General features: G+C 39.8%; 1 protein-coding gene and 2 non-coding genes across 4 annotated transcripts; all 3 read left to right on the forward strand.

The window, feature by feature from the left end:
- The first annotated feature begins 1,268 nt into the window (after positions 1–1,268).
- trnam-cau (transfer RNA methionine (anticodon CAU)) lies at positions 1,269–1,340 on the forward strand. Its single transcript has one exon. It is a non-coding gene; the product is annotated as a tRNA-Met (tRNA).
- A 1,977-nt stretch (positions 1,341–3,317) lies between these two features.
- On the forward strand, positions 3,318–9,471 carry snx15 (sorting nexin 15). Of its 2 annotated transcripts, XM_072376697.1 has the most exons (7): positions 3,318–3,528; positions 4,017–4,173; positions 5,663–5,778; positions 5,987–6,269; positions 6,359–6,523; positions 7,314–7,511; positions 8,819–9,471. In XM_072376697.1, exons 1-7 carry the CDS (start codon positions 3,430–3,432, stop codon positions 8,956–8,958), a joined length of 1,158 nt encoding a protein of 385 aa, XP_072232798.1. In that variant the 5' UTR covers positions 3,318–3,429; the 3' UTR covers positions 8,959–9,471. The 2 variants fall into 2 exon arrangements, with proteins under 2 accessions (XP_072232798.1, XP_072232799.1); XM_072376698.1 differs by lacking the exon at positions 7,314–7,511.
- Positions 8,624–8,705, forward strand: trnal-aag (transfer RNA leucine (anticodon AAG)). Its single transcript has one exon. It is a non-coding gene; the product is annotated as a tRNA-Leu (tRNA).
- Positions 9,472–11,286: the final 1,815 nt, after the last annotated feature.

Genomic DNA, 11,286 nt, shown 5'->3' on the forward strand with positions numbered 1-11,286 from the left:
CTGTCATTCACGAACAATTTGTTTCATGCCAAGTGCCGAAGTAACACAAAGCTTAGGCTGTGCTTTAAATGCGCTTTAAAAGTACTGAGAGGTATGCACTCACACACCAATGCACAAACACACAGACACATAATGTCTGATCCTCTGTGAGAGAGTTTATTTTGTCAGACGCCGTTCGCTTGATGAAAAAGAGGAAGAAAAAAAAAAGATCAGCACAGCAGAGGGAAGCCGACCTGGACCAGTTCAGACCAGTTTTTCTGAGGACGAATTGCTTTCATGTCATTGTTTCAGGCTCCCTGCAATGTGCACTCACAGAATGAACAATGGAAACTCAGGGAAGCAGTGCTTTGATATCATCTAAAAAGGGCACAATGCTCAGGTGTTCATTTGTTGATTTGTTCAGCTTTCCAACAAGTTTGAGCATATTTTCCTGGCAAATGTCGAGTCAATCGAACATGTAGTGGGGAAAATAAAAGATCTCTATGGTTGTTGATATTTTTACAATAATTTACAGAGAAAAATGGGAGTGAAGCATTTCATGAGTGCATGCAATAAACGATAAAAGTCTTATTAAGTGCGGTTGGACTTTGAGTCATACTGTGTAATTCTTGACGTTATGTACCACTGATAGCATTTGTATATCGTAGGTAAACATTAACCTGTAGTGATAACTTATGTTGTACACACCTTACCTCGCCTATTGTACATTTTCATAACTTTTCTTCGAATAATTTTCCTTCTACATTTGTTTCTGTTTTTAAAGTATTTCAGTCTAAATTTTTACTCTCTCTGTTCCCATCTTTCTTAATGAGAATGAAGGTTGGGTCTGTTCAACATGGGAAGCTTCCATCTCAAACTATTTGACAGAGCTAAAATGGAACAAGCAAACATTTTCTCTGAAAAAATTGCCAAACGAATATCAAAGAATAGCTGAATATGAATGCTTATAGATGTGGGATACACTGCAGAGTACAACTTTGCACACATTGCTGTTAATTGTAAATACTTTTGTTAACATGCATGAGATCGGTTTGCATTATTTCTTTACTGTAGTTCACATCTCTCCTCTCACTCTCAGCTTTTATTTCTGTCCTCACTCTTTTAGCTTTCTCCCCTTCTCTGAGCCCCATTTCCCCAACTACTCCCAACTCCCTTTGCCAGCATGAAACAATGGCTTGACATTATGTAAGACTGTGTTTTGCCTGTGAGGGGAATACAGAACAGACTAGTTCAGTAATAAACTATGGTACCCTGACACTTTGAAGAACAGCAGAGTGGCGCAGCGGAAGCGTGCTGGGCCCATAACCCAGAGGTCGATGGATCGAAACCATCCTCTGCTATTTTCATCACAATCTATATGATTAAGGAAGAAGAACCATGCTTTTGAACATTGTAACCTGCACAGCCAGTCTATAATGTCTCTCAGAGCTTGTTAGAGTTTCACTGATAGTACCAAACGAGAGACCTTGGCAACCTTAGATTAAATATTTACCTAATTTGTGTTTGCAACACAGTCTCCCTTCAATTTAACAGGCAATTACCGGACAGGACAGCAGCCCCGGGGTTGATGAACACCAGCTTTTGAGCTGCGGCCGCTTTGAGATAAACTATACTCATATGCCTTGAAGCAGCTTTGATTACATAGGATTTAACACTAATCTAAAGATTGTCTGAGTATTTTCATGATCACGCTTTCCTTATGAACCTGTAACTGTGAAAATGTCAAAATCAAATTGATCATGTATAGTCCTCTGGCTTTACTATAGGGACATGCTGGAAAGTAGATAAGATCTTGGGAGGGACCAATATGCACAGTTGCAACTCCCTCAGCAATCCACTTATGTCTGCTGTTGCTCATTTTGTTCTACTGTCTGATACAGAACCTCAGAGATGTCTGTGCTTGCTTTGATACGGTCTTTGATACGGGGCTTGCTTATTTGTAGGAGTCTAAACACAGATTTTCTGTGGTCATACAAGAAACAAGAACATTAGTAAATTAAAACTTTCTTATTCAACCTGCTCTGCATCGTAATACCTGACTTAATCACCCCCCCTAGAGGATCTTGACTCTCACTACGTTTCTAAAACAGGCTGAGGCGTCTCAAGAGCATTGTCTTGTATGTAAAACTCTGATTTCTTTTGTATCTAATCTTGATTTTTAATTCATAATAAAATCTTTAGGTAGGAGTTATATTGATTTTGCAAACAGCAAGGTACCGATTTCTGATTTAAATCCAGTGCATTAACACCTGACTTTCAAAATGACAGCTTAATATGTTTAACCATGTCATATTTTTGTAAGTGTTCTTTGTTGCTAGAGAAATTAGTTTATTTGATCTATTTTTAAAGACATTTTCTGGACTCTAACATGTGAGCTAAAAAACACAGCAGTCCATGACAATATTTATACAATACTTTTTCACACTCTGTCCTTAGTGTCTATTCACTATATATGTATTTGATTTTGACATTCATGTTGACCTTTTTTCAAGTTGGAATCCGAAAAGAGAGCATGTGTAAAAGTCTTATTTCTTTTAAAGATAACAGTGTGGGTAGTGTGTTCCCTTAGGGAAAGAAAACTAAAGGAAATGGCTTTGTAAGGTAATAAAAGCAGCTGGTGTTAATAATTTCACACATTTCTAAGCACGATTCCTTTAAATTCAAATGTAATTTGAACGTAGTGAATTGTAGTTAATTTATATGAGCAGTTAGATTAAGAATAATCAAAGCATTAGGTTCTTAAATCTAGTGAGCATAAAGAAAAAACAAAAATACATTACTTAAAACAAAGAATAAGGATTTATTTCAACTCCTCTTTATTGAGTCACAGAATCATTACAACGAGACAATAATAAACTAAACATACAAACATACATTTATCAGAGTATGTTTGGCATGACTAACTTGAATCCCATCCACCAGGTATCACAGCAGCAGTGTTGCATGCATTACAGTCCTCTGAAATATTCATACATAGTATTTACTTTCAGTCACTTTTTGTTGTTCATGTACACATACACTCAAAAACAAATATTTGATAAACAAATGTTTGCTATTTTCCTTTTCTGAGTGACAAAATAACCATTCATTGCTAATGTCCATGTGTTTAGAGATAAGTTTCCTCATGGTCATATTTTTAGTTTGTTTTACTCTATTAGATACTCTATTAGAAACGTACTTAAATGGGAGAAGCCTGGTGTTGTCAAAATTATAAGCTTCCACACACGGAAAAATTAAGCAAACAAATCTGACCAAATGACATTGCGTCGCTTTTACCATACGTAATCACGCATTCTTCTACGTCACCGACCAGGAAATGAGTATATTCATGGAGAGGAGGGACTGAAGAATCACAACAGAACGACTGACCACGGTTTTTTTACATTTCTACTTCGTGCCGCTGTTTTTCTGTTATCACCGACAGCGGACATGTCACGAAAACCGAAAGAAGAATATTATCGTTTTTTTACGGTTACGGACCCACGCACACACGAGAAGGGACACACTGAGTACAAAGTGACAGCCAGGGTTGGTTTCGACTCTTTTTGCCTCTGTAGCTGTAGGGTATTACATGAAAAACGTTACTTATGCTGTACTTACTAATCAAAACTTTACGAGTATTTAGTATATGCTGCCAAAATGTACAATTCTATTTTAATACACGACACAGTATTATTTGGTTTGCTACACTTTGAACAAGGGTTTTATTAGTTTAGATAACAGTGAAGTGAAAAAGTCTCTGAAGCCACATGGAGAAATACACAATGGGTCTTTTATTGAAGCTGTGGTTCCCAGAGAAAGCTCGATTGAGAACTTGTGATTGTGATTCAGTCCCCCCCTCCTTCCCCCATGACCACACATTGTGCAGACAGGAATGCTACTGTATAACACCATGAGAGATGCCATAGATTATTCCTCTGTCCAGATGATCTGTTTCTAAACATGTTATAATCCAAAATTTGATATGTAAAAACAAAAGGTTGTAAATAAACCTTCCCTTTCTCCTCTTCTTACAGTTTGTGTCCAAACGTCATGCAGAAGATGTGAAGGAGGTGGTCGTGTGGAGGAGGTTTTCAGAGCTTAAGAAGCTCCATGGAGAGCTGGCCTACACACACAGGAACCTGTTCAGAAAAATGGAGGAGTTCCCACCTTTTCCACGTGCACAGGTTTTTGGTATGTTGTGCAGGATATGCTGAAAGGCATGGTAAAGTTATCTATAAAAGAGAGTTCAACAGCAAGGCGATTCAAAGTGCTTTATAACAAACATTAAGTGCATGAAAGCAAAAGAGGGGACAGACAGCCAAATTAGCAGCAATAGAATGTGAAAATTAATAAACAGATTACACCAAAGGCCCTCTGGCAAGGAAAGTTTTATGGAGGGAGTTAGAGGTGTCAAGAGAAGTTGTATGCCTGAGTGCAGTGAGATCCATAAGGTGGAAGCTCTAATGGAAAAAGCCTGATCTCCCTTTGTCACAGACTGTGATCCGAGGAGCGCCGGAAGAGCACTATCTATTGATCTCAGGCACATACCAGGTCAATAAATCTGTGATGTATTTCGGGGCAAGGTCATTTAAGGCTTTAAACGTGAGCAATAAGATTTTGAAATCAATACAAAATCTAAAAGAAAGCCAGTGAAGGGAAGCAAGCACAGGGGTTATGTGTTCATACTTTTTCAGTGATGAGTCTAGCTGCATCGTTTTGAAATAATTACGGAGGGAGGGAGCCTTGACTAATTCCAGAGTATAATGAAGTACAGTAGTCAAGGCGAGAGTATACAAAAGCATGCGTTACTTTTTGTTGGTCCAGAGTTGAAAGAAATGACTTGATTTTGGCAATTGTTTTAAGCTGGAAAATATGCACTAAGCCGTAGGTCATTTGTCACCTTAACACGGGTTGTCTCAGTGCTATGGAGTGCTCTAAAACCAGTATGAAAGCTGTTGAAAAATATGTTTTCATTCATAAATGGTATCAACTGAGCAGAGATTACTTTCGCCAAGGTCTTAGATAGAAAGGTAGGCTTAGAGATGGGTCTGTAGTTCATTAGAGATGTGGAGTCCAGATTGGGTTTCTTAAGCAGTGGCTTAAGAAACTGCATGCTTAAAACTGCCAGGAAAAGATCCAGAGGCAGGAGAAGAATATAAGATATCTAAGATGATAGGGCTGACTCTGGGGAGTACTTCTTTAAGCAGCTAATTTTTGCTTAACCAAGATTTCTTACTTGGTTTGTGGTTTCCAGAGGTTAGTTAGATAACAGCAATTTATCATCATACATATCAGATGATTTTTTTCCACATAATCAGAGCAACTATGGTTTAAGACATTGATTTACAGCTTTGTTATGCAGTTAGTACAGTGAATTCAGTCAGTTTGTTCCATTTTCTCTGTTGTTGTAATGAGTCTTGTGACATTTCCCCTTCTGCCCCTGGCTTAATCTTTCATTGGTTAGCAATACACAACTACAAAGGCAGCAACTCAGAAGTTACTGATGAACAGTCGTCACTTAGAGTAGCCAATGAACAACATATATTTGATTTGAATAATCCTGCCGAGCTTGATCACAAGTCAAAGTGCTAGGTTATTCGATGGGATTTTAGGCTTAACACTGCTGCACAATACAGTTGCAAAAATATTGTGTTTTTATTGTTTTCGTGATCTCTTTTAGGAAGGTTTGACGAGGCTGTGATTGAGGAGAGGAGGAAGGCAGCGGAAACCATGCTTCTGTTTACTACCAGCATACCTGCACTCTACAACAGTCCACAGCTTAAGGAGTTCTTCAGAGTGAGGACATGCACACATGCAAGAGGAACTAGTCTCACAGCCAAACTTTAGTTAAAACCATAAGTGGCATTATTACTCCTCTGTCATTAGTCTGTTCTTCTGATCTTACTCTTTGCTCTGTTTCTCCCCCACAAACTTTCCTCCATTCAGACTTTTTGTTCCGTCCACTCTCTTGCCACGTAACCACTTTTTTTCCCCCTTCTCTCAGGGAGGTGAAGTCACAAGGCCTCTGGATCCCTCCCCTCTGTCCTCAGCCGGGCCTCTGCCTCCCCCTCTCATCCCCCTGCCCAAGCGAAGGGCCTCAGACTGTGAACCTGCAGAAGAGGAGGAGGGGAGAGAAGCTCCCACTTTACCCCAAGATCTGGGCACCAACCTAAGCCTTGAGTTGGGGGAAGCAGAAGTGGCAGCTGAGGCCTACAGCGAGATCGGAGGATCTCCGAGAGAAGAAGAAGAGCGAGAGCAGCTTAGCGATGCAGAACTGGATGATCGGGGTACAACTGCCAGAACTAGCGGAGTTCTGTGATTTCCTTTTTGTCATTTTTGTTAACATTCTCACCTTTTGGTCCATATTTTCTTCCAGCTCCATCTCCGCCAGTAAGACACCACCAATCTGAAGAGAATCAGGAGGAATTTGATTCACTGTTTGACTCTGTGGCAGAGGAGCCAGTCCCATCCCCAAAGGATGAGGGTCCTCCTCCACTGTCTGACAATGACTTGGCTGTCTTTGATCCCTGCTATAAACAAGGTGATATAGAAATAAATGATGATCTAATCATCTAAAAGTGCTTGGAAACTTGATATCTTAATACAGACAGTGATATGAATGTTTTGTCTAAATACTTAACCATCAGTATTTTGACTTCTTGCCAAAGTTGAATGTCTTATGGAGGGGTATAAATATGATAAGTAGTTCTTGATAATGTTCAAGCTTCCTGAATGAACATCCTTCATTGCTATTGACCAGGCTCCTGCTTGTGAACACTAAATTGCTTTGTGAATGTGCTCCTATTTGCACATAGTGATCTTGTGCTGTGAAATGCAGCACAGTTGAATGATAATTTCTCCTGAATTTATCTTTATATAAGTTATATTAAAAAAAACTCAGATCATATAAAACATTGGGGACATTTTTATATGGTAGTTTTGCTCCAAGGTGCTGGATTAAGACTCTGGTCTGCTACTTGGATATTTTTGTCATTTAATTTATTTTGAATTTCTCTTAAAAATGTCAGAACATACTTGAAAGTGTAGATTCCAATTTCTCACAGCCAAAATTGACTTGCAATTAACTTGTGTCGTTTGACTGACAACATTAGATTGGAAACATTTTAGTAAACCACTGTACCAGACATAAAGTATTAGCAAATTCTTGCATTTGAGCACCTGGGAGCAGACAATGTTTGCCATTTCTGATTTAACAAAATCCTTTCCAATATTCTTTCTTTCATGTTTGCAATGTTTTAAAGCATTGTTGTTTTATTGTTAGAAAATGGGAATCATTCCTAATGCCTTTGCGCTTTCCCTTTCTGTTTCAGATAGATCAAATTCCTCCACTGACCATTCAGAATTGCTGTCATTACCACCAACCAATTTGGATGGAGGGGACGTGGGTTACTTGGACCAAGCAGCCAAAGAGCTGACAGCTGCCATGGAGAGGGAGAAAGAGGGAGAGTTTGATTCTGCCATTCGTGGATATAGGACAGCGGTGGATATACTGATCACCGGAGTGCAGGGTGAGGAAGCGAGACCAGGTGTATGAAAGGATGGGTGATTGAGTTGAGAGAGACAAAATGAGGTTAATCAACTCTCCTGTTACACATAAAATATCCCAAAAATATTTATCAGGGAACTATATGCCTTGGAAACGGGTAAAATGGGATGTGACTTTCACAGCACAGCTGGGATCCAGCAAATTCTGTCATTTCTTTAAATCTAGCACTACCTGTCTGCAATCAATCAGTCAATCTACAGTCTGCAATCAATCTGTTCCCTAAATGAATTATCATAATGCTTTGTTGCTATAGCGACAAAAAACAAGAAGGCACTTATCCAAGAATGAAAACCATAGGCTTTGTGATGATGCACCATCTGTGAATGAAAAATATATTGTGCATTCAAATTTACTGCTGGAATGCTCGATTGATCTTCTGCTCACACGCCTCCAGGCTGTTAAACAGCTGATTCACAAACACAAACATATGCGGGAAATCTCAGGCCCAACACTGCAAATGTGACATGTAAACATGTGACGTTACTGCTGTTTTGTTATTGTATTAATTGTGCTGCTTTAACAACTGTACATGTTTGTATTTCTTTCTGTAATCTGCTGAGTCACTAATGGAGAACTCAATAGGTCAGTCAGGTTTTGAGCCTTCTCTTGTCACCCTGTTGTGTTGCAGAGTGCTTGAAGGTGCTGCATTGAAGCTCAAGTCTCTTCAGAAGGCATGGGTTGGGAACGCACCATTGCTAGAAAGGGCGTGTGCTCTTTGAGCAGCAAAATATTTTACGTGCTGTGTGGTCTTTGTTTCCAAGTTTTGGTTGGAAACACAAGTAGTGAGAGGATAGTTCACTTATGAGATCAGAAACTGTTTCTGACGTCCAGTTGCATAAATTAAACCACACGGGAAACCAGTGTTGAGGCTGATGGTGCACTTTTTCATTTGCATATATGAACTTGTCATAAAGTCAGTCAGACACTAAATAAACTGAACTAAACGAACAAAAGAATGTGTCATTTGCTGATCTGCAAACATGTCACAACTCTCTGGTTGGTCATCTATTCTTTAAGGTATGTATGACATACTGTTACTCAATCTGACTGACAGTGATTGACAGTTCTCCATGTGGTAGTGTGGCCGAGCGGTCTAAGGCGCTGGATTAAGGCTCCAGTCTCTTCGGAGGCGTGGGTTCAAATCCCACCGCTGCCAGGAAGCATTTTCCCCGACTGAATGCGTTCGTTTTAAGACACAAAAATGTAACCAAGCAAAATGTATACAGAGTGACATGAATGAGACTAATTCAACTTTTTATGTGTATGCAGGAGAGCCAGATCCAGTTCGCAGGGATTCTGTCATGAGAAGGACAGCTCAGTATCTGAAGCATGCTGAGATACTGGTCGACAGGCATTCCTCACCCAGTCACACTCACACACCGACACACTCACACACACAAGGCCCATAGAAGCATACAAGCATTCAGTAGACTTATATAGTGTTCACACATGAAGATTGATCAGAGACAAATAAGCTCAGGGTTGTGGCATACATGTACATGTCATACACACCGAAAAATACAGTTTGACTACACACAATCCTATAGACACTCAGATACAGACTCAGACACTCACATCCGTACTTCGGACACATACAGTTATCCGTCCCTGAATAGGAGCCCATTCAGGTGAAACGATACTACTGTACATAGCACGGATACACACTCCTGAGGTACACACACCATTGCACACTGGTTCTTTATCTGCCTTTGTTGAGTGAAAATGTGTAATTTACCAAATCTGAGAGTATGGACACTGAAAGTAACTGCTAACTTGATGGACAAAGAGTTCTTCTCTACATCTTTTTTCTCTTTATCTTGATTTTATAATGTTCTCATTTTGAATACAGTAATGTGTATGTATATCAGCGATTTGCACAATGTTTTGTTAATAAATATGATTTTGATTTAAGTCTATACGAACTATGTTTCCTTGGCTTTGTTGTGGAAACAGCAGGACTGCTGCAATCAACGGTGTTTGTTAAAGCTTTAAACTCAACTGCAATGAATCAAGTTCTCACTATTAGAATAGAAATCCATATCATTTCTTTCTCTGGCATAAATAAGATGTAAGTATAGGGATTTCAGCTAGACTTCAGATCACAAGTTCATACCTTGTGTAATATATAATTACACACATTCTGCACCTCGTTAAACTGCCTGTAGTGCAGACCTGAACTTTTGGGGGGTTGTGGGAAGAAAAATAGGGCAAAGGAAGCCCTGACCAGTTGAACAGCAGAAATATCACATTGGAAAACACTACAGTGACTTTTGTTTATGTTGTTATGGATAAAATGCTGCCCTCCAAAGGATTTTTCAAGTTGTTGCAGATTATAGCAATCTGTTTTCATTTTAAGTATCCAAACTAACCTGCCAGTCCAGCATCCCTTTTTTGCTTTATTCTCTGTTGAAGTCATTGTTAATGGTTGCATGATTTCAGAGTTGTCTGTGTCTTCACCGCAACTAAACAATAGCTGCTGAACAGAGATTCGTGGGTCTTGAGAGAATTTAGCACTTTCTAGATTATACCTGTGAGAGGTGCTGTTGCTTCTTGGATGATGATTAATATCCTGAACTACAGAAACTCCTCATCCCCTGTCTTGATGTTAAAACCAGGTACATTTCTATTTCATTACGCTCGGCTGAGCAGTTTTTAAGCACGTAGCAATAACTTCAGAGGGAAGGATAACACAACTGTTGATAAAGGTGTTAGTTCTCTATTTTCTAATGTTATATATGCACTTGACAAAAGTCAAGTGCTGCCAAAGTGATGCCCTTAAGCTTTGTTTAAAAAGGTATCTCCTTTCCGAGCTTGACAATAAACTAGGTCAAGTTGGAACAGTTGCAAGATAATGGATATTGCATTTGATATACAGTAAATGGCATTTTATTCAGGGTAATATTCATAAGAGTTTTTGTGATATGTTGAGTATTCACCTACAGAGAAAGGCTGATCATTCTTTCTGTAGTTTCATTTTTAGATGGACAGTGGTTGGCTGGCAGAAAAGAGAAAAGTGAGTGCTGCCAAACAGCAAAATCCCTTCTCTGGAGAGGCAAAAAAAGGATAGAGGGAAGACTGGAAACAGATGGAGGAGTGACAAAAATTGGGGTTGGTGAAAGGAAAAGGCTCCCTATTTCCCTCTCCAGATGAGTAAATGAGGGGTAGCAGGGAGTGAGAGATAACAGAGAGGATGGCGGAGAGGAAAAAAGAAGGGATGAGATTAGAGGATAAGCAGAGATGATCCCTCCATTGTTAAAGGGATGGAAAAAAACAGACCCTCCCTCTTCCTCTGTTTTCATCTCTCTGTATCTCTCTCCATGCTTTGTTTTGACCATTGTGGGGAGCTTGAAGTGGATGGAGGGATCGTAGAGAAAGCAAGAGATAACATTGCTCCATCCTGTTATATATCCCTTTTTTCCTCTCATCTCTCCACCTCTCTACCTCTCAGTCCATCTCCCCCTCGTTGTGGTGCTCCACCTGTGAAATGCAGAGGATGTGAGATGGAGAGGAAGAGACAAAGAGATGCAGGGGGGGGAGGTTTGAAATGGGGGGTGGGGGGGGGGTACAGCCTCATAACATTAGCATGCTGAGAGTGTCAGCACTCTCCTCCTTTTCTCTCCCTCCATCCTCATCCCTCTTTCCAACCCTCTCCTGTCTCTTTCTCCTCACTGGTCACTGCAATTATACCATCAAAACACTCCAGCCTGAGAGCATAATAGCTTCCCCCTGTATGTGTG

The sequence above is a fragment of the Leuresthes tenuis genome, unplaced genomic scaffold, assembly GCF_036924035.1.
Source record: "Leuresthes tenuis unplaced genomic scaffold, fLeuTen1.0.hap1 SCAF_22, whole genome shotgun sequence".
Classification (NCBI taxonomy): domain Eukaryota; kingdom Metazoa; phylum Chordata; class Actinopteri; order Atheriniformes; family Atherinopsidae; genus Leuresthes; species Leuresthes tenuis.

What these genes read in the sequence shown, in the direction of transcription:
- snx15 (XM_072376697.1), top strand. Translation starts at nt 3,430, where the DNA reads ATGTCACGAAAACCGAAAGAAGAATATTATCGTTTTTTTACGGTTACG. An exon ending in TCCACGTGCACAGGTTTTTG is followed by an intron (nt 4,174 to 5,662) that starts GTATGTTGTGCA and finishes GATCTCTTTTAG; the next exon opens with GAAGGTTTGACGAGGCTGTG. An exon ending in TGCAGAACTGGATGATCGGG is followed by an intron (nt 6,270 to 6,358) that starts GTACAACTGCCA and finishes ATTTTCTTCCAG; the next exon opens with CTCCATCTCCGCCAGTAAGA.